Genomic DNA, 27,654 nt, shown 5'->3' with positions numbered 1-27,654 from the left:
CTTGCTGTTGCTAACCATGGTGGCCTGTTAGATTTTAAAAAAGCAGTTTTATTTACAAAAAGGCAAAACTGAATTGTCCAACTAAAAGCAGTGTACAAACTGACTTGTAGTCTGTCCTGGATTACTGGGGGTGTACATGTAACCAGAATGAGGAAATGGGATGAAAGTAGTGAACAAATTATTGATAAAGTGTACTAACTACCAAAACATTTCTCCACCATTTCTTACAGTTTTAGGGCTGTTAAGTAAAGTAGTAGAGTAGTTCTTCCTTTTCCTTGTCTATGAGTCCTTGATCCTCATCTTCCTTCTCTTTGTAGGCAGGAGGCTCAGACCGGAATACCAACCTTCTGCCAGACTAAAAGACACATTAAAGACAGGCATCAGAAGAACCCTTAGTAATTTTCATGTGTGGTGTGCAAATGGCGATATTTAAAACTACCGAAACCATAAGCTCTAAGTGTACTTAAAAACCCCCAAAACATTTAAAAAGTACATCTGCAAAAGCAGAGCCAACTGCAGTATTTGCTTTTTTTGCAGAAGAAAAAGATGAACCACCACCAGTGTGGTTTCTTCCTATGGTTCTCTGAAAGAGCAGAAACAAAAGGGCTAACGCATGTGGCAGTTCTAGAAAGGATGCACGGCTGCACCTTTATCCTTGGGGTGGCTAACCTGTGGCCCTGCAAATGTTGGTGGACTCCAACTCCTACCAGCTCTAGCTAGTATGATGAACAGGCAGGGATGTTGTGTGTTGGAGTCCAGCAACATCTGCAGGATGCTGCATTGTCTTAATTCTATGTTCCCCTCTCCCAGAGTATGTGGTGCAACTGCCTCTAACCACCCAATAACCCTCTGTAGATGGTTCATTATCCTGTTAGCACTTTGCTGCAATTTAAGATGCTGCTGCTATTCTTGAGTGCACCTGATTTAGGAGGCATGTAAAAGGGAGGAAGAGGTCTGGCACTAGCATAGTGCTATCAGAAGTTATCTTTGAGGTAGCAACTCTTGCAAGAGAAAGTTGACAAAATTGTCCTTGTGCTACAACTACATCTTTTGTAATGGAAAGCACCACACAATAACAAGCTAAGGGCAGATAGGAACTCTGAGCACCACCGTGGGTTCTTTGAGTTTGTTGCTGCCATAATGGCACCATTCAGCCATATGCCCAAGCTGGTTTGGCACGACACCACCTTACAGCCATGGTTTATTGGGGGAGGGAAGGGTTGCCAAATCAGCACGTCCAGCTTTGCATTCCTATTACTCTGGCTCAAGAGGCAGCTTCTCATGAAAGCGCCTTACAAACTACAACAGCAGATGGAAAGTGAAAGGTGAGACTGCTCTAAGTGGATGTGATAAGCTCCTGCTTTTTTCAACCTCAAAGATCCTACTGTTCTTAAAACTGCACAGGGTTTTCAACTAGCACATCACAGGGTGATCCAGTGAGCATTGTATACTTGGACTTCTGGAGTTTTCAACAAAGCCCCTCATAAGCTCCTGTGTAAGCTCAGCAGTAATGGCATAAGATGATAGGTCTCTAAAGGATTAATAACTGATAAAGGAGCAGGCAGCAGAGAAGCAACAAGTTCACAGCAGGTTCCCACATACAGCATAGGCCCCAGTAAATGGCTGAGGTGCTAAGAGAAGATAACCTGTCTGCTACCAGGTGCTTAAAAAACAACAACTGGAAGGAGGACAAACATTTGGTTGCCTTATAAAAACAGTAAGATCAGTCAATCAGCTGTTCCCAGAACATTTCTATGAAGTTCACCCTTTCTTATTGGTTCCCAAATTGCTAAAAATAGCTTTGCCTGGTCAGCACAGCTTGTTCTGCATTACAAAGTAAAATATGTAACACCCAGTCAGGCAGATTTCTATTGTTCATCTTTGCAAATACAGGAGCTCTGAATATGGAGGCAGAGCATAGCCATATAATTGTAGAGTTGGCAGGGACCCAAGGGTCATCTAGTCCAATCCCTTGCAATGCAGGAATCTCATTTGGCTCAGGCTCCACCTACTGTCCTACTACTCCACCTACTCTCACCATCACCACTGCTGCTTGAGTCCATCCCAGGCATGGGCAACTGCAATCTCTGTATTTTACACGCTCCTTGAAAGGAAGTGGGATAGCCCATAGCAGAGATGTCCGAGGGCCTTCTCAGGCTGTTCCACTACCCTGTGCAACAACCCACGCTTTTCTCAGCAAGCCTAAAGAAAACTTGTTGAATTGCTGAGTGCTCGACCTCTTAGTAAGTTTAAGTGCACTTGTAGCAAGTGAAGCTGCCCATCAAGTTTCTTTGGGCAAACATCCCTTGTTCTTCCAAGCAATGGGCAGATGTAGGCAGTGTTTCAGTAAAAGCCCTGTCTTTTTTATAGCCACCGCTTAGTGGAACTGAGCTTACAGAAGGAGACTGAGCAGAAAGGTTTGTGCGCCGGCTGCAATTCTGAAATCAAGGAAGTGCACAAGGACCAGTTGTCTGGAATTGCTGGATTTACCTTTCTCTTAACATCAGCTTGTGCTCTTGCCAGCGCACGCTGCAGCCTCTCTTCCTGTAATAGCCTCTGCTGCCTTATCTTTTCTTCTCTCATCCTGGCAAAATAAATGAAACAGATTAAGGGCTAGAAGTACACGTCATGTAAGCCAACTTTATCTGATTAGATTTCTATTAAGTTGAATTGGCACAAGGACTGGGACTCGGGCGTTTCCATGCCATGTGCTTCCATGTACACACAAAAACCGAACCAATCCCCCCCTTTTTTTTGCTGGCAGCCCCTTAAGAATATAAGAAGCTGTCTTCTACTAAGTCAGACCACTGGCCTATCTGGCTTAGTACTGTCTACACTGACTGGCAGCAGCTCTCCTAGAATTTCAGACACGGCTTCTCTGCTAGCCCTAACTGGAGGCACTGGGCATCAAAACTGACCTGCATGCAAAGCAGATGCTCTCCCACTGAGCCACAGCCCATTGCCTCTTTATGGGGTTCTGTGACAAAAGCCCCTGTCTATCAGAGGAAGACAGCTGCTACCAGAAGGAGAAAGCGAACAATTTTCTATGCACCTGTGCTTTGAATCCCAATTTAAAACTGGGCATTGGCACATTCTCTTGTCCAAGTAAATTGAACAGAGGTAGTTCAAAGTTTTAAGTCAGAATCTGCCATAAGTTTCTGAGCTGTGTAGCTGTGGTTCAGCCTTCAAAAATGGGGTGAACTTTTTCTCTGTGCCTTAATTTTATTTTTCAGGTTGCATTTTTTTAATAAATTGGTGCAATTAATCAACTGATTTAGTTTTACTGTTTAAACAGTAGGACTGACAAGCAACTAACAGTATCTGGCATGCCTTGCCTCCTTTGCAGAGACAGCACAGGTTCCATCACAGGTCAAGTTTTCTATATGTTCTCACTTGGACTGGAGACAATCAGGCAGTATGGTGCCTGCAGGTGCCAGGGTGCTCACTAGTACCTGCAATAGCATCCGTGAATGGTACCCAGGAAATAGGCCCTCGTAAATCCACAATGCAGAAGACGGAAGGTGTGCTCTTCCTGCTCAGATCTTATTTGCACTGGCTCAGTTTCTCCTACATTGAACCCACCTCCTTAAACATGCCCATATTTATTGCGAGAAGTGGAGCTACAGGGAACCAGGCAGAGGGCCTTCTCAGTAGTGGCGCCCGCCCTGTGGAACGCCCTCCCATCAGATGTCAAGGAGATGAATAACTAAAAAACCTTTAGAAGACAACTGAAGGCAACCCTGTACAGGGTAGCATTTTAATATTTCATGTTTTCTTATGTTTTTATATATGTTGGAAGCCGCTCAGAGTGGTTGGGTCAATAATAATAATTATTAATAATAATAATACCACCACCACCATCTATGCTCCTGTTCTGAATAAAGAACAAAGAGCTTCTCTCTTTTGAGTGAGCATGGTGATGAGGTGCCCTTTTCCCCTTGGAAGTGATGGTGCTGTCTCTCTTCTTTAAATAATAGTAATAATAATTTATTACTTATACCCCGCCCATCTGGCTGGGTTTGTTTCCCCAGCTGTTTTGTATTATGCCTTGGCAGCCATTTGGTGACTGGTGCCCACAGGACTTTCCTCCCCCAACCTCCAAATGTGCACTCTGCCCCTTCCCCGAAGAAGTGGGCGGCCCCTGTCAGACCTCATCCTTCGCTCCTTCTCCTTGGCCTTCTCAGCTTGTTCTATCTTGGCTGGAGGGATCCTCTCCAGGCACTCCAGTAAGTCGTCCAGCTGGTGCTCAATCACAGTTAGCATCTGCAGGGTTCCCAGGTTTGCCTCGTTTTCCCCAATGCAGCGCCGGTAGACTTCCAGCACCTTTCGATGCAAGCTCACCAACATTTTGTCCTGCGGGCAGGAGTCAGTATTAACCTCCACGAACCTGGGACTGGAACGACCACATTCCTTCCGCAGCAATTCCTCTGGAGTAACACTTCCGGTATTATTCCCCCCACACCAGAGAAAAGGTGTCAAGCTCCTGTCAGCGACAATCTCCAGGCACATGTTATCTGTTCTTCTCCTGGCCAAGGTTGTTTAGTCATCAATTTCATTCAGATACATACCTGAACCTCAGCTTTGTATTCTCCAAAGGAAAAGACTCGGGATTTGAGTTCGAGGTCTGCTGCAGTCTCCTCCTCTTTGACAATGTTGGCTTGAAGAGTGACTGTAAGCTGCTTCAGTTGCTCTATTTCACGGTCCCTGGTCCAGAAGAAAACATTTTTTTTTTTTTAAAAAAAGGAGTTTTGATATGCATTATTTTCACACCATGTGCTAATCATGTGCAATAACTGTAGGCAGGTTAACTATAAAACTTCACTTACATTCAGCTTCCTAGCAAACAGGTATTAGATAATCTGGATTCTTTTGGCATGGGGAAATGATGTCTCTATTATTCAAGCATGGGAATCCTAATACAAGGTCTTCATGAAATGAATGCAGATCCAGATTTAGGTTTGATGAGGCCCTAAGCTACTGAAAGTAATGGGGCCCTTCATATGTCCAGCTGTCCTTTGTCAACAACAAATTGTCGCTTTTTGTGTTGTTGAATATATGCTATATGGTAATTTATGGACCTAATAGGTATCTAAAGCCATTTGCACATGTTGCCATGCAACCAGTCCATGCAGAATGTAGGCACCCTATATATAGAAATGAGCAAACCAGTGATATTTTAGGGAGCAGGCTAGCAGGCGGGGCCCATTACTTGCATCATAGGAGCCTACACAACACAAAACACTGTTGGTGTATGTAGGTTTTATTTTATTTGGGTTTTTTTAATCTTATATTTTGGAAATGTACGTTCAGTATTTTTCTTTACTTTTTTTGGGGGGGCCCCAAGAGAGTGGGGCCCTAAGGTATAGCTTGTTTAGCTTATACATAAATCCGGCACTGGATGAATGAATGTTGCGTGGATTCTATCATAGAGAAACACCCCCTCTCCAAAGTTTAATGGGGAAACTGGTCATATGTCCTATGAGATGTCTCTTTTTCCTGTCTATGCTTCTCAGAATAGATTTTGATGATATAAATTGGAAACCACTCATGATGCAAAAGCCTCTATGTATTGTGCAAATTCACTGTGGGCAGTGTCCTTTCATCACTTACATTTTATTCCGCGTATTAGCCAAGGTATGCCGAAGTTCATCAAGGGTTTCCTCTGTTTCCTGAGAATTCTGAATTAGGGACAAGTTTTGTTCTTCCAACTCAGTGAACAGATTCAGCAGTTGGTGTGGATCTGTGAAGTACAACACCGGCTCCTGCAAAGGAAAGTGTTAGCATCAAGGAGTCCTTTCTGTTACGCACACAGGAGAATATGCACGGCAGGAGAGATGAGTGTATTGATACCTTGATACTATACGGTTAACTACAGCATGCATGTTCTCCTTTGCTGCAAATAAAACGTGTATCCCAATACACCTTTGATATATTGAGGAGTTACATCAGGGGTAGGCAAACAAAGGCCCAGGGGCCGGATCTGGCCCACTCACCTTCTCAATCCGGCCCGTGGACGGTCTGGGAATCAGCGTGTTTTTACATGAGTAGAATGTGTGCTTTTATTTAAAATGCATTTCTGGGTTATTTGTGCGGCATAGGAATTCGTTCATTCTCCCCCCCCAAAAAAAAAAAAATACAGTCTGGCCCCCCACAAGGTCTGAGGGACAGTGGACCGACCCCCTTGCTGACCCCTGAATTACACTGATGCCTGCAATTGCCCCTCTCATGCTTCGGTCTGATGCCTAGGCCTAGGCCCTAGTCTTGCATTGCTATTATCCTATTGTAACCCACCCTTGCAGGAGTTAGTATGGCTTCTTTGTAGTCAGCATTTACCGTATTTTTTGCTCTATAAGACTTACTTTTTCTCTCCTAAAAAGTAAGGGGAAATGTGTGTGCGTCTTATGGAGTGAATGCAGGCTGCATAGCTATCCCAGAAGCCAGAACAGCAAGAGGGATCGCTGCTTTTGCTGCGCAGCGATCCCTCTTGTTGTTCTGGCTTCTGAGATTCAGAATATTTTTTTCTGGTTTCCCCCTCCAAAAACTAGGTGCGTCTTATGGTCTGATGCGTCTTACAGAGCGAAAAATACTGTAATTAGCAGAAACGAGTGGTGGGCTAAAAGGGAGGATCAAAATGAGAAGCTGACCAAAATGAGAAGCTGACCAGCTGGCTGGATATCCTTTTAAAATAGGCCGAGTCCATTTCTCACACTGCTGCTTTTGTGCCACAGTCATCAGGATAGTCAAGGAATGTTAAGGCCAGTTAAAATGCATTTCTGGGTTATTTGTGGGGCATTGGAATTGGTTCATCCCCCCAAAAATATAATCTGGCCCCCCACAAGCTCAGACCCTGAAACTCAGACCTGCGATGCTGCAGACCTGGGCTGTCAGAGGCCGTGTCCATTGTTGTCCAAGCGTCTTGCTTGGTAACCTTATGCTTTACTGTGCTTAACTCTTTACCAAGTAATACAAACTGTAGTATTATGCCTTATTTAGTCTCGCTAGGCTTTATTTAGCTCAAGGACAAAATAGTTCAGGGCTCTAATTAATTTACACTACAATCCTACGCTCACTTGCTTACCTGTGAGTAAGTCTAACTGAGCTTAATGAGACTTACTTTTGAGTAAGCCAAACAAACCACAAGCAACAAACCTCCATTTTGTAAATCAAGAAGAATACGTTCAATATGTTGGTTTAAAGGTTACTAACCTCGTCGTCGTCATCATCATCAGATGGAGTCTCTGGAGTTTCCCTGTCTCCTGCAACGCTCCTGCAAAGGTTATTTCTAAGTTAGATGCTTGCACAACATGACCATAACAATGGATAACTTGAGATTTAAAAATACAATAGAAATCAGTTTCTAGCCCTGCCCCTTTCAAGAGCTTGTGGCAAGCGATAACAGCGGAAAATAAAGCACACAATGAAAACAAAAGACAGTGGTACCTACAGTTGCGGGCAGGATCCATTCCAGAGGTCCAGCCGCATCTCACTTCTGTGCATGCATGGCGGTAGAGTGCTTCTGCGCATGCGCGAGAGGTGAAACGCATAAAAATACTTCCGGGTTTGCCGCTTTCGCAACCCAAAGTTTACGTTACCCGAGGGTAACGTAAGTCGAGGTTCTACTGTGTCGCAATTAACTGCAAGTCTATACTAGCTTACTCAAAAGTAAGTCTCATTAAGTTCAATTAGACTTACGGGTACAGTAAGTGAGTGTAGGATTGTAGAGTAAATTGGTTAGATCCCTTAGCTATTTTGTCACTACAGAAGTTCTCTTTTGTCCTGTGTGCCACTTTTTACCAGCCTCATCACTTCACCAAGAGTTGCCAACCTGGCACCTCTGGGCAGGGCCTCCAGACTGAGCTTTACTTTTTAATTTCTTTTTTAAATCACAGGCATGATTGTATGTGGGCCAATGATGTTGCCTTTATAATTCCTTCCCCTTTTGCACTTACGATCTTTTGCCAAGCTGGGATCTGAGGTTCTGCCTTGAAGACACCTGGCTGAGCCTAAGAGAGTCCCTTCTAGCAAAAACTTGGCTTTGAGTCCTGGAGGAGGTCAAATCTGTTCCAGACAGGTCAAAACTGGAATGCTTTGGCAGTGATCGGCTTTTCCTCCTTTGCTGCCAATCCCGGCCTGAGCAGGAGAAGGGAAAATGCACCTTAAGTTATACAGACAAATACATTTCATGCAATTGAACTCAATGGGGATTCCTTCTGAGTAGAGGTGTATACATATTTTACCCCTACAGTTCACAGGACTTTCTAACAGGTAGGTGAGCCTAATGGTGTGTCATTAGAGAGCTTTTATGTAGGTAAAGGTAAAAGTAAAGGACCCCTTGATGGTTAAGTCCAGTCAAAGGTGACTATGGAGTTGCAGCGCTCATGTCACTTCAGGCCAAGGGAGCTGGTATTTGTCCACAGGTAGCTTTCTGGGTCATGTGGCCAGCATGACTAAACCGCTTCTGGCGCAACTGAACACCATGATGGAAACCAGAGCGCACGGAAATGCTGTTTACCTTCGTGCCGCAGCAGTACCTATTTATCTACTTGCACTGGCTTGCTTCTGAACTGCTTGGTTGGCAGGAGCTGGGACAGAGCAATGGGAGCTCACCCAATCATGCGGATTCGAACCGCCGACCTTCCAATAGGCAAGCCCAAGAGGCTCAGTGGTTTAGACCACAGTGCCACCTATGTCCCTGTTGTTCAATGTACACACCAGACCTGCCAGGGCCTCACCAATTGTGGCACCCAGACTGTGAAACTGCCTGCCCCTGGATAGCAAATCGACTCTCCTTTACTGGTTTCCGTCTGCTGTTAAATCCTCCTTGTTCTGCTATGTGCAGTGGTGGTAAATGTTGAAGTACAGGAGCTCAGCAAAAGGGCTCCTACAGCCATGCCTACAAGAAGAGTACTAAATAATACCAAATTTATTCGGATCATCTGACCATATAAGGATAGCAGACTAGCAAAGGGTGGTCTTGTGGATAGCATGGGATCAGGAGAGCTGCTTCTACATCCTTAATCAACCATGTATCATTTATGAAATTCTCTGCAGAAAAAGCTGGGGGGAAGCACCACTGAAGACAGCGGTGCTTCTCCTGACAATATTGGTCTCTAACAAAAGGCTTTCAGACAGCTAAAATGCAGCATTTAGTATTTAATTAGAAAAGGAAGTGTTACCAATTTAAAACTGCCAGCATAAAATAAGAACCCCCTCAAAGAAAAGCAGAGAAGTATCTAGCCTTGGCTTGATTATTTTCCTTATTCCCCAATTCCTTTATGCTAATCTGTCATAAACAACCATAAAATGGGAGGTGCACATGTGCCCAAACAATGGACAGTCCTTTGCTGGGAGCTCTTACTTTTGGAAGGTGGGAAATCTTTGTCAGGTACAATTTTCACCGTTTTTTCTTTGTCCTTCATTCGCTTTCTTTCATATTCCTCCCGCCACTCTTTGGGGGACAGCTGGAAGAGGAAGTCCTTGAATACTACATACTCCTGCATAGTGTCTTCAAACCTGGCGATCTCGCTAGAGGAGGAGAAGTTCCATCAGGTTCCAGTCACCGTGAACAGAGTCATTTGCAGTCTTCTCTGCCCAGAGGCAGGGATGGAGGAAGGGGGGTGGGCCGCCCTGGGTGTCACCGCTGAGGGGGGTGACAAAATGGTGGGCGGCACTCACCGCAGGGCCTGCAGCGCACCTGAGCCACGCGTCTCTCCTGGGAGTGACGCAGTGGCTTGGACGCCCACAGGCTCCATGCTGCCCCAAGCAGTCCTCCCTCTGCCTCCCCCTCAGCTGTAGGGCAGCTAGTGGGAGGAGGCAGGCAGTCTCCTCAGAGGCCCCATGGAATGTCCTGCCCCAGCTCGCCCTGCCCTGTGGGCGGCTGGCCCCAACCCCATGGACGGCTGGCCCTGCCCCTGGACACAGGGCATGCACCCCGCCCCAGGCACCCAATCGGCTCGCTCCACCGCTGCCCAGAGGAAAAGCTTCCAGGGTTGGACCATTTCAACCCATGTATTTTGTCTCTTGGCAGAGGCAAAGCCACAGAGGGGTCTGCTTCATTTCAGCAACTACTAAACTTTCTACCTCAAAAGAAGACTGTTACACCACACTGCTGCTGTTTCCCAACAGGGAAAGCTGTGCAACAGCCAGAGTTGGACCTCCCGCGTATAAAGGCGGGGGAACAAACCTCTCCCTAAATCAAGTTTTTCAGATTAATCAAATTATTGTCTGCCTCGTGTCATGTCAAAAGTTGATTTCTCACAGATGTGGAATGGGTATTATGTGGTACCAGTTCCACAGACTGTAGTGGTTGAGAGGGCAAGGCGATCGCACAGGTAAGAGGGTCCCCAAGTATATATAGTAATAGTAACACCTCGGCCTGGTAGCAAATCAGCAACCAGTGCAGATCTCTTTGCAGGATTGGAGAAATAGCCTCTGGGGTATTACAAAAAATTACTATAACTGACAATAATTCCAAATATTTTCCAATCAGTTCTGACCTTTGGATGTTCATCATTTGCGCGGTCAGTTCTCGGATCTCAAGGATCTTTTCCAGCTTGGCTTTGGTTTCCTTTTCGGCGCTAAGAAAAAGGCATCAAAACAACAGTTACCTGAAGAACAGCAGCAGGGGATGACGCAAGCAGTGGGACTAAAGGTCTTTCTCCCTGAAAAGCCAGATGCAGCTGCTCAGAGAGAGACAGAGGGAGAAGCTTCTTCCAGCTTCCTTGCCTCTGTGACCTCCCAGCTCAGCCTTGTCGATGTTGGTTTCTGCTCTCTTCACTGTGCAGCGAAGTGCTTGTCACAAGACAATGTTTACATTCCACAGTCAGAGCACTGTTGGGTTTTCCCACGGGAATGGGAAGCTGGATGTGACATACACTGGTTTCCTGTTTTTCACTGCTCTCTGGGTGTTTCGTTATTCCGAGGAGAAGGACGGTTGCTTCTCTGCTCCCGCAGAGGCAAGATGCATGTTTGTGATTTCTCAATACTGAACTGAAAATAAAGCAACTTTAAGCATGTGGCACGTACTGTTCGTCATTCCGTTGTGCACAGGACTCTGCAATAACAACATTTTGGTTATGGGCCCAGAAAGACGTAAATCAAACTGAGGAATGCCGGCAGAGGAACAGAGGAACGGATCGCGTTATCTGCTCTGCGCGTCAAGTTTGATTGATGAAGGTATGTGCTCATGCTGCCCGGAGCAGCCTGCCAGTTTCTAATTTATGGTTTTATGGCTGGACTTTGTACTTTTAAAGCCGTTTTGCCGCGATACAGGCAATGGCTGAGAAAGCGAAAGTACTTTTTAAAAGTGCTTTTGGAAGAAGCTGCAGTACAGTGACGCAGCTCGTTTAAAGCAGCAATAATGGCTAATGCAAAGCTGGTTGATGCTTTTGGGATTCCTAAGCTCAATAAGAAAAATTACACAGAGTGGGTACTTTATGCAGAGGCAATTCTGCGGAAAGAAGGTCTGTTTAATGTTATTACAGACAACCCCCTAGCTCCAATTACAGCTGAATGGACTGCTAAGGATTCCAAAGCACGGGGAACGCTTACGTTGATAGTATCCCCAGAAGAGCTCTGTCTGTTGCGTGGAAAGACCACAGCCAGAGAAATTTGGGACTCTTTAAGAGAGGCTCACTTGAGGACAGAAGCTGGTTCCTCAATGTACTACTATGCCAAGCTGCATGATATGGCTCTTGCTGAAGGTGGAGATGTGCATACACACCTGATGGAGATGCAGAATCTGAGACACGAGCTGCAACAGAGAGGACTCAACTTTCCAGAGGCTGTGTATTCCTTCATGATACTACATTCTTTGGGTCCAAGTTGGGAGTCCGTTGCCACTCAGATTGCTGTTCAACCAACTGCTCAGCTCACAGTAGCCTATGTTACTGCCGTGATCCAGAATGAAGCAGATCACCGGGGTGCTAGCTGCATGGATAAGGGGGAGTCTTCACAGACGTCATCCCAGAGTGCAGTGGAACCACCAGAGGGCGCCAAAGCTTTGAAGGCAGTGAAATGCTACTCGTGTGGACGTCTAGGCCATATGAAGAGGGAATGCAGATATCCCAGGGCCAAGACAGAGCAGCGCAGCGGAAGCTCATCGCGTGGAAAAGGCCAAAGCAAAGGCAAAGGTCCAGTGTCCAGGACAACGCAGCACAAGGCAATGGTCTCACGCTTCACTCCAAAGGTTGCAAAGGTCCAGAAGACGTCTAGATCTTTCTTCGTTGTTGATTCAGCAGCTACCCACCACATGTGCAACGATAAGAGACTGTTCGTGTCTTTTACACCGCAGGAAGGTGCGATTCACCAGGCGGATGACCACACGATCCCCAGTCAAGGCTACGGAACTGTTGTTCTTCACAGTTTGGACTTAGAGATACATGATGTACTTTACGTTCCAGATGCCACACACAATCTTCTAAGTGTGATGCAGCTGAATGAACGGAACATTGACGTTTCCTTCAAGAACAAGAAATGCACCATCACAAAGAAAGACGATTATGTATTGCATGCTGAATGTGTTGATCGTTTGTTTGTTTTGTATTATGATGATGTTGTGCAGAATGAGACTTGTTGCATTGCAGGTTCTAACAAAAGTTTGCATGCAGGATGTATTCATGATTTTCACAGGAAATTTGGTCATTTGCATTTTGAGGCAGTATCTAAAATGCCTGCCTTGGTTGAAGGTATGACTATTAAACCCTGCAGGTACCACATGAAGTGCAAAGCATGCGCAGCAAACAAGGTGAAAATGGCTGCGAAAGGTAAGGTGTCTAGTAGGCAAGCTACAGAACCATACCAGATTGTTCATGCTGATTTAGTCGGTCCACTATCGCCCTCTTTGGGTGGCAATAGGTTCTTCATGGTTCTCATTGATGCATTTTCCAGGTATATTTACGTGTATAATCTCAAGCAGAAATCAGAGGCTTTTCCAAGGTTCAAGGAATTCTGTGCTTGGTTGGAAAATGTGCATGGTAAGAAGATAAAAATTCTTTTCACAGATCGCGGGGGAGAATTCACTTCTCAGCAGTTTGAAGCTTTTCTGACTGAGAAAGGAATTCAACACGATTTGTCCAGTCCTCGCTCGCCATGGCAGAATGGACTTTGCGAAAGGGCAAATCAAACATTGCTTCAAGGGTTAAAAACCTTGCTGCATGATGCCAATCTTCCAGAGAGTTATTGGGCCGAAGCTCTCTCGTGTTTTATTTACAGTTACAATCGCAGGTTATCTTCAGTGATTGGTTGTACCCCCTATGAGAAGATGTTTGGCAAGAAACCATACATCAAACACATGAAAATTTTTGGTTCTGACATGTGGATTCACTCACCACAAAGCTCCAAGTTAGGCAAACGTGGATTGCATGGTATTTTTCTAGGTTATCAGAAAGGTTCTTACAGAATAATGATGACTGATTCTAAGACAATTAAGCTCACAAGAAGTGTTGAGTACAATGCCAAGTGGGGGGAGAATGTGGGAATTTTCCAATGTTATCCTGATGACAGTGATGAGACTGAGGATAAGCAACAACAACCCACACCCACTGATGAAGGTTCTGATTCTGAGTCTGAAACTGAATCGGATAATTCAGAGGATTTCAAGAGTGCGAAAGCCTCTATGCGACCCTCTGAAAGCTCTGATCAGGAGTTGGAAGAACCATTGTTCACAATAGGTCACTTTTCTCCTAAGAAGGAAGAGGAGAGTGTTGAAGACCAAAGGCTAATTCGCAGGTCACAAAGAGCCACAAAAGGCAGACCTCCAAAGAGATTTGCTGATGAATTTGCTAAGACAGCAGTAGCAGCTGTTAAAAGCTCCAAGAAGGTATTTGAACCTTCAAGTTTCCAAGAAATCCAGGATTTGGATTCTAAGGAAGCCATGGTTAAATGCTATGAAGGCTGAGCTTGATTCCTTAGAAAGGAACAAAACTTGGGAGCTAGTTCCAGTAGTTCCAGGAATGAAACTGCTTGGAAGCAAATGGGTCTTCAAAGCGAAGACTGATCAAAATGGCAAGATAGTCAGACACAAAGCCAGATTGGTAGCCAGAGGTTTTGCACAGGTACCGGGTGAAGACTATCACGAGACCTACTCACCCACTGTGAGATATGAGAGCATTAGGCTGATGCTCAAGCTAGCTGCAGAGGAGAATCTTCACATTAGTCACCACGATGTGAATACAGCGTTTTTGTACGGATCTCTAGGTGAATCACTTTATATGCTTCCACCTGATGGCGTACAGGTAAAACAGGGATTTGTTTGTGCTCTGAAGAAGTCCCTTTATGGTCTCAAACAAAGTGCACGGTGTTGGCACACAAAACTCACTGAAGCATTGTTTTCTCTAGGTTTTCAACAAGGGAAAGCTGATCCATGTGTGTTTGTCAAAGAGGAAGGGCAAAAGAAGCTGTACTGTTTGTTTTATGCTGATGATATTTTATTCTTTTGGAAAGATGTCACAATGTACAATAACGCCCTAGCTCAACTAAAAGAGCACTTTGACATGAAAGATCTTGGTGAGGTAAACAACTACCTATCTCTGGAAATAGAGAAAGATCAAAGTGGTAACATTCTAGTACACCAGTCACGAAAGATTGCTGATGTGTTAAGCAAACTAAACCTGATGGATGCTAACCCTGTAGACACACCGATGACAACAGGTTATCAGGTAGAAGACACTGAAGAAGCATTTTCTGACACTACACTGTACAGAAGTGTGCTAGGCAAGCTAAACTTCATTGCCAGATGTTCAAGACCTGACATTGCTGTTAGCTGTAATTTGCTAAGCAGACAAGTTAACAATCCTACTGTTAAGGATTGGAAAGCTCTGAAACGCATAGCACGCTATTTGAAAGGCACTATGCATTACAGACTGAGATTTAACAATCAGAAGTCTGGTGGTCTTGAGATTTTTGCAGATGCAAGTTTTGGAAGTGACACTACAGACAGGAAAAGTACGTCTGGAGTTTGCTACATGTACAATCAGGGTCTATTTGATTGGTCATGCAAGAAGCAAACAACAATTAGCTTAAGTACTTGTGAAGCTGAACTGAATGCACTGTCTTATTCACTTAAGGATTGTGAATGGTTGTTACAATTGTGCAAAGACATGAAAATTCCTGTCAAATGTCCAATCCAGGTTTACCAGGACAACAAAGCATGTTTGGCTTTGCTGAATTCGGAAGGTTGTAAGCAAAGCACGAAGCACTTGCAGTTGAAGGTGCAACATGCTAGGGAACATATTCAGAAGGGACTCGTAACGGTGTCCTATATGCCAGGTAATGAAATTCCTGCTGATGTATTGTCCAAGATTGTATCAAGGGATCAACACTGTACCTATGTACAGAAGTTGGGTTTGTACTGATATTGTACGAACACGCTGCCCAGTGATGTTCACAGAAAGGGGGAGGATGTTGGTTTCTGCTCTCTTCACTGTGCAGCGAAGTGCTTGTCACAAGACAATGTTTACATTCCACAGTCAGAGCACTGTTGGGTTTTCCCACGGGAATGGGAAGCTGGATGTGACATACACTGGTTTCCTGTTTTTCACTGCTCTCTGGGTGTTTCGTTATTCCGAGGAGAAGGACGGTTGCTTCTCTGCTCCCGCAGAGGCAAGATGCATGTTTGTGATTTCTCAATACTGAACTGAAAATAAAGCAACTTTAAGCATGTGGCACGTACTGTTCGTCATTCCGTTGTGCACAGGACTCTGCAATAACAACAGTCCATACAGGGCTCTTCTGCTTGGCAGCCTTGTCTGGACTCAGCACTGCTCATGTATGTAAGTTTGCAGTTGCATCTTCAGAATCCCACCACATAGTCTCCATTTAATCCAGATTTAGTTTCCACAAGAAATCTGATAAATGGGCATTGTAAATCTGGATTAAATTGTGGGGTGGGGTGGGAATGGGGTGGCATTTGGATGAGAATGCTAGACCCTGTGGAAAAACCTGCAGGCATGAGCAGGACTGAGTCCATAATAAACTTGTGCTGCCTTTGAGTGTGCAGTCATTGGCAGGATATGTGGGGCCTTTTAAAATCCCACCCATATGCGCCTTTCCGGGCATCTTCAGTCTTGATATGGAGTTTAGTCCCTGGTTTTTTGGTTTCTTGTTTCCATTTAAAAATAGTTGATTTGCCATAGCATATATTTCAAACATTCTCATGATCTTAAAAACCATAAAACAACACACCATGTGCTCCAATCTCATTGAAAGGAAGGAATACATTATATCTGCAACGATTTGAAAGGTTAAAATGTATACTTCAAGTATTCCAAACGATGTTACCCACCCCAAACACTACCCCCCCATGTGCCTCACTATCTGTGTGTTCAATAAAATTGTCCCCTACGGTGTAGGAGTTTTTCTTTTAGCCTCTTTCTACCTGCAGTTTCCATGTTAGATTTTCCAACAAAGCTGTCTGCCAGACCGTTTCATACCACTTATCCATGGTCAACATTGCAATGTTTTCCATGTTCTGGCTATGGTCATTCTTCCCGTGGTCAGTTCTTTTATTTCTAGTTCTTGGTTAGTCCTGACTGTACAAATTAAGCAATGCCAGTCCTACAGACACAGGAACTATATGCCATGTAATCAAAGATAACTCTGCAAAGACATTTTCCCAGAATTTTTCTATTTTTGAACACTCCCACCACATATTTCTGTATGTCCCAATAGTGGGACACCTTCTCCAACACAAAGGAGAGCTGCTGGGTTTTATACAAGCTAGACATCTAGGTGTTAAATACCAGCCATGTGCAATTTTGAGGGCTCTTTCTCTTGTCAATGCCGGAATAGATTTATACGGGGCTTTGATCCACAGTCTATTCCATACGTCTTCCTCAGTTTCTAAATCCCAATTTGATTCCCACCATTCTCCCATATTATTCTGGGGAGGGAAACACTGGGGGTATATTGGAAAACACACACACACACACACACACACACACACAATCTAATGGAGTCCAAATTCCAGCATTACATTTTCAAGGCTTGTGCAGAATTCCTATCATTCTCCTTCAGGAATTCATCAAACATGGCGGCATCCTTCTCAAGGTCTTCCTCGGCTCTTTCCAGCTTTGCTTCTTCTTCAATGGCCAAGTTTTCCAGCTTCTGGATCTCATCTTTCTTTACTGTTACAGCATACTGCAATTTAGGCCAAGAAGAAGAGAAAAATTACTGGCCCCCACTGGAGACTTGCTGAATTGCGTTTGTTACGATTCTTGACTCAGCTCAGCAACCCTTTAAAGTCGCGTATGAAAAGAAATGCAATGCAAAAAGATTGCATTCTCTCCCCAAAGTCATGTAGGGAGTCCATAGTCTATACCCCAAGTCTACTGAGTCCCAATCAAATACATTTTCTTCAAGGTGAAATAATTGCTTCCTAGAGCTGGATCAATTCTGTCTGGGCCTGCAAAGGAGAGGTCATAGGGAACAGCAGATAATGACATAGGATAGGTGTAATGGGTATGAGTTACTCGTGCGTAAACTGGTGCCTTTCTTGATTAATTTGCCTTGTTAAAACTTTCTGACTGCACAGCCTCTCCTCATGGTGGCTGCCTCAGTCACTGGCAGAATCCGTCAGTGGGCGTTTCTTGAACCTCTTCCAACATAAAAGTTGTTTGACACCCAGTCTCCTCCTCCTCTCACTGCGCGGGAGTCTTCTGCGCAGGGAAGGCGTGGGTAGCGGAGGACCTGGGCTCTCCTCACTGATGTCCAGTGAAGAGTCCTGGATCCCTCTCTCCACTTCCCCCATCTGCCCCCCTTTATCCCTGGTGTTGCGCTGATTGGCTTCCCCCTCTACTGAGCTGTTTCTCCCCCTGCTGCTGGGTCCTTCGCCAGCATCATCTGGGAGCCTCCCCTTCGCCTCTCGCTCCAATGTCACTTCCCTGACAATAGGGTTCGAAACAACACTTAGGCATGAAGCTCACTGGGTGACTTTGGGTCAGTCACCATCTCTTAGCCTAACCAACCTCATAGGGTTGTTGTGAGGATGAAATTGGAAGGAGGAGAACCATATACACCGCCTTGAGATTCTTGGAAGATAAAGGCGGCATATACATGCAAAATAAATCAAATGTCACCCCCCCGGGATGGCATCCAGAGCGGACGTATCCCCCCGCACCCCTATTCCTCCGACAGTGGTTGCCATATGTCTGGATTTCCCCAGACATTTTTTTTAGCGATTTCCATCTTGACACTACTTCCAACTGCAGTATTCCAGATATGTCTGGGAAATTCCGGATGTATGGCAACCCTAGCTAATTACATAAGCACACGGTACAGTCCTTTCAGGATCGTACCACTATAAGATGCCAGCAGTAGCCACTATATCTAACTCTATTCTCACATGAAAGTCTCCCTGTAGGAAAAAAGCTAGCAAGAACATGTATGATCACAACTGTGACCTGCTCTTCCAATGATGTATGCAGTCTCCCTCCGTTATACCTTCACAACATTCTAAAGTTGGCCTGTCCAGGTCCACTCACTGAGCGCCATGACTGAGCAGCGACCTGAAGCCAAGCCCATTGCTTCGACTGCTGCCCTCCACTGGCTCAGAATCAAATTCCACCGAAGCTGAAGCCATATACCTGCAGCAAGAACATTTGCCGTTTCTGATTGATGTAGTCGTGCATGGTCTCTCTTTCGACGACCTGGTCTAGAAAAAGAAAGAAAGGCAGGAGGGAGAGAGACAATTGTGCAAAGCAGAGACAGAACAAGCAGCTGCGAAGCAAAGGCAGACCATGTGCAAAAAAGCTGTGTTCAGAGAGTTTCAAGAATCAGTATCAATTCCCCAAGAAGCTGAGATGTACTTGCAACTAAGAGTCTACAACCAGCTACATCAGAGGTGGAGGAACTCAGGCCCTGGCCTCTGGATTTGACCTTTGAGAATTTCCCAAGGCTACACCCCTCACTGGAGCAGCTTCACAACCTCCATGAGCATTTTTGCCAAGGTGGGAATATGCCCTTGAACTCTGAACCTGCTTCTTTCTTTTCTGGATGGAGGACAGAGAGGGTTGTGGCTAAGTACCTGTTTAAATCAGCTTGCTGCGTAAGCATTAAACCAGGCACCCCCAGCCTTGGGCCCTCCAGATGTTTTGGACTACAGTTCCCATCATCCCTGACCACTGGTCCTGTTAGCTAGGGATCATGGGAGCTGTAGGCCAAAACATCTGGAGGGCCGCAGGTTGGGGATGCCTGGATTAAACACACATTCAGCATTCTGCCTGCTTTGACATCTAGCCCTGCCCACCCTCATGCGGCCCCCCAAAAGTTGCCCAGAAAGGAATGTGGCCCTCGGAATTACCGTATTTTTCGCTCTATAAGACGCACCAGACCACAAGACGCATCTAGTTTTTAGAGGAAGAAAACCAGAAAAAAAATATTCTGAATCTCAGAAGCCAGAAGAACAGCAAGAGGGATCGCTGTGCAGTGAAAGCAGCAATCCCTTTTGCTGTTCTGGCTTCTGTGATAGCTGCGCAGTCTGCATTCGCTCCATAAGACGCACACACATTTCCCCTCACTTTTTAGGAGGGAAAAAGTGAGTCTTATAGAGCAAAAAATACGGTAAAACAAAGGTTCCTCACCCCTGAGCTTCATGGATATTTCCCCCACAGAGCGTCTGCCCCCTAACCCACTGTTGCTTTTCTCTCTGTGGAAGCAGGTGCCCACAATTCTGAATGGAAAAAAAGCTGGAAGGGAAAGGGTCAAGCACATGTGTGTACGCACGCCCACACCCTGGGGCACTCCTTTACAAAAGACTGCAACATCCTATGGCTGCTTTAGGTTTGAAAAACGAAACATACTGGAGAAACATGCACACAATTGCACATCATGGGTTGTTTTTGCCTGAGGTCTTTTGCTACTGGAGATGTGTCAGCAACTGAGCCTGCAGCCTGAAGCAGTGCGCGTTCTGTCACTCAAACTGCTGTCAGTCTCTTGGTTGTGTCCTGATCTGGACGCTTTCTGTAAAGATCCCTACCTTTAGTGACTGCTATCTTCCAAGAGATGCTTTCTCGGAGAGCTTTCAGGCGCTCTGCTTCTGCAGCCAACTCTTTGTCTTCCGCTTCCTCTTCCATTTGGATTTCTTTCTTGAACCCAGATTGTTTGGCACCTTGCAGGGTGGAGCAGGTCATCTTCTCGTGAACCTTCAAAGTCTTCCTTCGCTCTCGCTCCTAAGGGTAAAAAGGGGGTAGGCTTATAGCTCCATCCAGTTTTCAGAAACCTCCAAGATTGCTTTGAATATATATATATATTGAATGGGTGGTGGTGGCCAATGGTGACCAACTAGGGGAACAGGTATGAATGGACCCTCTGCTGAAATCAGATCTGACTGCCCATCCTCTAACAGCCAATGCCTATTTTGATAAGGAATGTCCAGACAGCAAATTTTATTAGGAATTGTAAGTACCAAGATTCCAAAGGAGCAGAAAAGACTCTTTATGTACCGTATGCAACGACCGCCTAACGGATGTTGTTAGCCCAGAGATGGAAAGAAGATAAGAGTCCCTACCAGAGAAGAAAGGCAAATTAAGCTGTTGGAATATGACGAAATGGCAAAACTGACCGGAAAGTTCAGGAACCAAGAAGACAAAAGCTTCAAGAAAGAACAGGAAAGATTTATAATTTATCTAAGAGACCACTGTAAACAAATGAAAACATTAGCAGGATTTTAGCACCACTCGTAATGTACCAAAGACTTTGGATAATGTGGATAGACCTAAAATATGGATGATGAAATAATATGCAGTTGTAAATGATGACAATAAAACCCTTGCAGGGGATGGTGGGAAGTCTGGAGATTCATAGAAATCTCTAAATCTGAGTATGTATTTGATATTGTTATAATTTTATACTTCTAAAATTAAATTAAAAACTATTTATGGGGGGAAAGGAATGTCCAGACAGCATAAATTGGTTGTGGGCTCAAGCCTGAGCTAATTGTGACAATGTAAAGGGGGAAAGATGTCCCAGAGGTGATGGCTCATATGGATTCTCACATGCCTATAGCTCTACTTGCAAAGTCATAGGGATGTGGGAAGCTGTCTTATAATAAGCCAGAATATTGTCAGCATGAATGGCAGCTGCTCGCCAGGGGCTTTTCTAGTCCTACCTGGAGATTCTGGGGATCGAACCTTGAGATCTTTTGCATCCAAGACACAGAGCCACAGTCCATCTCCTAAAGTCACCCAGCAAGCCCAAAGATGATCTCAGAACTCAGCGCTGAGCTTCTAGTCCCAAGACCAGCACTTCAGGCTACCTCAGCGCTGTTGACTTCCAGATTCGGAAACAGCCCTCTCCCACAGTTTCTCCCCAACATGTTGGGTATTCTGAGGTATACTGCTTTTGAACATGGAGGTTCTACTTGGATCTCATGGCTAATTGATGAGAGATTTATCCTCAATGAATTCAGCTAATGCCCTTTTAAAAAGTACTATAAATGAGTGGCTATCGCTACATTTTAGGGCAGCATATTCTAGAATCTAATTTCGTACTGCACAGAGAGGTACTTTATTTTATCTGCCCTAAAAAAGAGAGAATTTGATCAGTTGGATTGCTCTTTTCTGTATTTTTATGAGCACTTTTTATTTATAACATTTGTGTCCAGCTCACTTTCCAAGGAGCTCAGAGCCTCATTTTAGAGATTTCCCTGGATATATGCAAAATCGCAGCATGTGAACGCATTGTTCCCGCAACTTGCTTCCTGACCCTATGGTCTATAATTGTGTTAATTTATTTTAATTCTATAAAAATGCATTGCTTTGCTCCTTGCTGCCTCTGGGCGAGACAGAAATGTAATAAACAATAACAATAATGCTACACTGCTTGTGGTCAAGAAAGATTTCCTCCAGGAACCTCCTGTGATTGGTACATACCGCTCTTGCCTTTTCCTTCTGCCTGTCTCGCAGCAAGAAGATATCAATATCCGAAGGGATTTTGAACGGGTTCTTGTCTAACTGAAAGTCTGTGGCGGGACTAGAAGCTGCAAGAAACAGGAAGTTATAAGCGGGGGGCGGGGGGAACAGCTGCCCTTCAGGGGGAAATATTTGCATGATGCTAAATGGTGATCTGCATGTGTGGAACAGCCACCACAGATGGATGGCACCCCAACACCTGAAAGATTCTGTATTTAATTGCAATGCTGCAATGTTTAGCTGATTGATTGCTTGGATTAAATCAATTTAAACACAGCAACATTTGATGGAGTAGAACTGCATACACAGCAGGTTTTATTTTAAAATGGCAACTTTAAAAAATATAAGAATCTCAGGTGGTAAGAACCACCTGAGAAGAGACTTCCCCTTCTCTCACATACAACATTCTAATATTTGTATTTTATATGCATGTAGCATATAAAAACAAAGTATTTCCCCCCTTCACAAGTATTGTTTCTCCCCATTTGAGGAAGATTAATCTTTTTTTAAAACAAAACCAAAACAAAACAAAACACCCCAAAATTATTAATGGCTCTTTGCAGGTATGGCCAAACTTGGCCCTCCAGATGTTTCGGAACTACAATTCCCATCATCCCTTTTAGGGCAACCGAGTAGTGTTCTTGTTTTGCTTTATATTTGCTGCAAAGTTGGTGCCTAAGCTTTCTTTGCGGGCCAGAATGAGATTGATCCTGACCGTCCTCAAGTCCAGTGCAATTCAGGACCACATCAGGCATGCTGATGGAGATGCATTAGGGCAGACATGTCCAAGGTGTCGATCGGCATCAACAGATCAATCCTTGAATGGATTTCCATCGATCACAATATGGCCAGGCAGCCTTTGCTCCTCCCTCACAGCCGGGGCTCGGCTGTGGGAGGGAATAAGCTGCGCCTCCGCTTCTGTGATCCCATGAGCCGGCGGACTGAATGGGGCTTGAAAGCGACTGCAGGAGGGAGAGACTTCTTCTTCTTCATTTTATTTGTATGCCAACTTTCCATAGTTGGACCATGCCCACAACATGACAAGATTTACATAATTACAAACATAAGTCCTAAACAATAAATAAAACATATCAAAAAGTACACAACCAAATGGAAACAATTTCCACATAAATCACAAGATCTAAGACCAAAGATACAACAATAATATCAATGTTCAACAGCCTCTGTTTTTGTAGCTGGAGTCAGTCAGCACTCCGCCCTCCCAGGTCAGATCTGTGCCTTCGTTGCGGTCCCATGAGCTCTGGAGCATGCGCCTCTATCATATTACTCTACTAAGGAGGCCGCCTTCGGCTGGGCGGCCCTGCAGGACTGCACTCGTGTGACGGGGAGAGGGTGCAGTGTTCCCCCTAGAGAGCAACAGAAATTGGGGCGTGGGGTGGTGATGTTCTGAATTCGAGATGAGGCTGGATAAAATGAGAGCGCCTTTTCTTCCTCCTCAATATAGAGCGACCTGTGGCTTAATCAGCTGTCGCCTCCATTTGGGCAATACATAGAAGGTGGTGATGGAATCAATCGTGAATCCGTGCTAATGAAAGAAAGGGGTGTTTTCTGGCCACCAACACCTTACCCCTTGCCCCCAATGACAATGGGAGAGTGTGGTAGATCACTGCCAGTTTTTAATGCTGAATAATAGATCACAGCCTACTTGAGGTTGGACACACCTGCATTAGGGTATCTCCACCTTCTCTCTCTCTTTCTCTCCAGGCTGCTTCTGGACTTGTCTCCATTTTACAGATGGGATTCAGGTTGTGTAATCAAAGGTCACACTCACACCATGCATTTAAAGCACTGTGGTGTTGCTTTAAATGGCCATGGCTTCCTGCAAAGAACTCTGGGAGCTGTAGTTTGTTAAGGGTGCTAAGAGTTCTTAGTAGACCCTTATGTCCACCTCCCAGAGCTATAGTTCCCAGAGTTCCCTGGGATAAAAGGTAGAAGGGGAGCTACGCCAGCTTGAACAACTTAATAGGAAAACTGGAACATATATGCAATTATAAAACAGAAATAATAAAAATCTGCAAGACTGTCTTACCTAGTTTTGATTCACCTGACTGAACTGAGGGAATTGTAAACACATCCCCAACTTGCCGAGATGTCAGTCTTTCTCCTGGAACAATAAGAATCAATCCCACCCTTAGTCATGGATATCTCAGGAGTTGGAAAAAAGACTTGAGGTTTCAGGAAGCGAGGATAATTTTGGAACTAATGCTCAAATGATAGGACCTGCACCATGAGGTCTGTTTAGATCAGGAATGGCCAACCAAGTCCCCGTGGGCTTTATTTAGTGCCCCAGATTTCCAGCTTACTTTCTATACCGTCTCTTTCTTTTAAGTAAGCCTTGATAGAACCTTAGATATGAGGCAAAATGTACAGACATATAAAAATATATATCCCACAAATGTCTACGTCCTGGAGATTTCTGTATTCTTCAGAAGCTCCTCAGATTACGACATGAGTTTTCAAACCAAACGGGCCAAGCCAGTTAACTAAGGTGGTGAGAAAGAAAGAGAAAACTTACTGTAAGTTGCTTCAGAGCTCTCTGCATTCAGAGATGTATCTGAACGAGCAAAAGAGACTACAGACATGTTGGCGATGTTCTGCCTTAATAAAATACAGGGTAAGGTTTACACTGGACGTTGGCTTCCCCCAAACCGTATGCTGCGTTCACTTCCTAGAACATAAGCAGAAAAACAGAATTGATGCGCCAGGCGAGTGGGGAAGAGCCAACTGCACCTATGTTGCTCAGTCTCTGTAGGAAAATAAAATAAAATTGATATATAAATATTCAGAGGGACAAGTAAAAACTACTACTGAGGCTGTGAGCACACTATACATTTAAAGCTTATTCAAAGCTCATTTTCCCACATCGAAGAATTCTGGCCACTGCAGCTTACCCCTCAGAGAATTGCAATTCCAAGCAGCCTTTAAAAATATAAAGCGGTCTAGAAATTAAATGAACAACAACAACAACCCTTTATAAACTTTAGTGCCCAGTTTTTTGAGGGAGAAAATGTTTTTTAATGTGCTTTAAAGGTACATAACTTACACAAGGGCACTTCCAGACAATCTGCTTATTGAGCATTCACCCTAATTAGTTTGCAGGGAGATTAAATGGCATTGGCTATTTAAGGAGCATTCATTCGGATGAGTTTGTGGGGAAGTTAGATGGCATTGCATGGAAGCATGTATTATCCCTCATATTTCTGTGCATTTCCTCATTGCTTCTCTTATTTCAACATGTCTGATCTTTTGGGGAAGAGGGTTTGTCGCCCAAGACCTCCCAAACAACTACAATTGTGCAGCCTGAATTTGCAGATATGTGATTGAATCCCACCCCAAAATAGTGACTGTCTGGAAGCACCCAAAAACATTAATCACAAAAAGCCTGAATAATCATTTTAGACATGTTAATGGCAAGCTTAAAAGGACCTGATGCACTGCAACAGAGATTTGGTTTCAGAGGTTAGGTAGGGGCCATGGGTAGTCATGTTCATTAGGTAGTCATTCCCCAGCCTTGTTGAAGGGACCACCACAAAGTCATTTGTGCCATCAGAGCCATTTGTGCCAGGGCCCCACTCAACTGAATGAACAGGAGGACCCAAATTTTTTACGATTGAGGGAAAAGTTTCCATTAAGTAGTTTTCTCATCTCAAAGAAGCAGAGAAAGTACAATTTTTCCTCCCAAATACGTAAAATTGCAATTTATTTCAGCTGAGGCAATTATTCTTCCTGGTGATTAATTATTATTACAATATGCGAATATTTAGTTTATACAAGCACTTCCAATGAAACATTTAGGAACGGTCCTTCTTAATGAAAAATCACATGCAAAGAAACTCTGTACTTCTTTCAATACTACAGTATGACCAATGCCCTTAACTTCTGTTTGTCTGTGATGCACTCATGGGCGTAGCCAGGATTTTTGTTGTGGTGGGGACAGAACTTGGTTGGAGTGCAGAACCAACATAATTGGTCAGTTAGATAAGTATTTCTATTGTTTTACTTGATCCAAGGGGGCAGCTGCCCCCTCCAGCTATGCCCACGGATGCATTATGCACTGTTTTATATTGTACTGATATCTGTGTACCAAAAGTGAACTAAAATATTATGAGGGTGAAACTTGCATACTCATACAGCTACAGGTCTTATCTTTCCAAGCTATTTGAATTGATTCAAGTTAAGTCAGAGAAATGGAACAAAGTTACGGATGAAATGTGCATAAAGTCTTTGCAGGACCTGAACCACAAGTAAATCACTACATCTGATAGAACCAATCCTATAATTTGTGGGATAGTCTTAATTTTCAAGACTAGCTTTGCATATTATAATACTTTGAGGTAATTCTTTAAGATAATAACTACTTAAGGAACAGTAGCATTGTGAGATTTCATGCAGCACACAATCCAAAACAGGTTTACAGGGAAGGAAGTCCCACTGTGCTCAATGGGATACACTGCATGATCTTTGTTTACACAGAAATAAACCCACTCTTTCAATGGGGCATATGATCATAGAAGCTGCCTTATGCTGAGTGAGAAAATTGATCCAGCTAGATCAGTATGGTTGACAGTGACTGGCAGCAGCTCTCTAGGTTTTCAGGCGAGGGATATTCACAGCCCTACCTGGAAATGCAGAAGATAGAATTGGGGATTTTCTACAGGTAAAGGATTTAATCTACCATTGAGCTACAGCCCTTCTCAACAAATGTCACTTAGGGCATACGGCTAAGTAAATGTGCATAGGGTGCAGCTTTTCTTGCAAGTTAAGTCTGTATACAGTCACAGCCTGCTAACTTCCTTTTTAAAAAAGCAAACTAATTATATTTAACCAGTTGCAGAGCAGAGAGATTAAAGATGCTTATTCAGTATGGCCTGCTCTTTCCCAAAAGCTGAGCCCAGGTTACAATGTAAAAATCTTAAGAAATGAAACAGATTGCATTGCCTTCTAAAGGCTAAACTGACAAATGTCAAGAGCAACCTGAACCCCCGAGGTCTATAATTTCTCCCTCCCTCAGAAAGGTTACACACACAAAACATAAACATTAAAATATTGGTGCTTTGAATGAGCAGATTGTCCTTAAAAGTACAAATATATAAATCAGCTGTCAAGAGCAAAAACAGCAACTGGGCTGAGAAAACACTGGAAATATTTTTAAACCCCCTGACGGGAATTTAAGAGGCAGATGAATGACCATAGATGTAAATATTTTGGAAGGGAAACTTATTCCACAGGCAGCTGGATCTTCAACTTTAAATATTTGCGGATGTGTGTGCCTGTGTAATGCTACCGCTGAGTAAAGTCCACAAGAGTTTAGTTTCTTTTGAGGATATGGTATGCTTCCGCGAAAGTCACAGTACTGTAATTCTCCCCTAAAAAACATCCATTTAGCCTGTCGACTTCCCTGCTTTCAGACAACTCAGAGCTATCAACCTATCTTTCACCAATGCATATAAGGTTTAACAAAGCGCATAGCTCACCCTGAATTCTCAGTTGCGACTGGAAAACAACAACACCGTAAGTGAAAAATACAAGGAAGGAAAACAAAGTTCAGATGTGCCCCATTTAAACGCTTCATTTAACGGCAAGGAAGAATCTCGGCGTCTGGAAAGCCCCTTCGGCCACCTGCGTTCAAGCGCAGCTGCACTTCTGCACCAGAGACACGATTTGGTGTCTCGACGTTCTGCCTTTGCCATTGTTCTCCTATATTGTTTACGTCGCCAAGGCAACCATT

General features: G+C 44.2%; 1 protein-coding gene across 2 annotated transcripts; it reads right to left on the bottom strand.

Annotated features, from left to right (window-relative positions):
• Positions 1-27: 27 nt before the first annotated feature.
• CFAP100 (cilia and flagella associated protein 100) lies at positions 28-27,575 on the bottom strand. Of its 2 annotated transcripts, XM_082210988.1 has the most exons (17): positions 27,401-27,575; positions 26,412-26,545; positions 24,442-24,594; positions 23,956-24,030; positions 21,867-21,973; positions 19,973-20,165; positions 18,582-18,649; positions 16,973-17,136; positions 10,497-10,577; positions 9,359-9,525; positions 7,950-8,130; positions 7,207-7,267; positions 5,611-5,762; positions 4,569-4,704; positions 4,151-4,353; positions 2,491-2,584; positions 28-355 (listed from the first exon to the last, which is right to left on the bottom strand). In XM_082210988.1, exons 3-17 carry the CDS (start codon positions 24,506-24,508, stop codon positions 242-244), a joined length of 1,863 nt encoding a protein of 620 aa, XP_082067114.1. In that variant the 5' UTR covers positions 24,509-24,594; positions 26,412-26,545; positions 27,401-27,575; the 3' UTR covers positions 28-241. The 2 variants fall into 2 exon arrangements, with proteins under 2 accessions (XP_082067114.1, XP_082067113.1); XM_082210987.1 differs by lacking the exon at positions 26,412-26,545.
• Between the last annotated feature and the right edge of the window lie 79 nt (positions 27,576-27,654).

This window comes from Podarcis vaucheri (genome assembly GCF_965113315.1).
Source record: "Podarcis vaucheri genome assembly, chromosome: 2".
Classification (NCBI taxonomy): domain Eukaryota; kingdom Metazoa; phylum Chordata; class Lepidosauria; order Squamata; family Lacertidae; genus Podarcis; species Podarcis vaucheri.
This window is presented reverse-complemented; position numbering and strand designations above follow the sequence as displayed.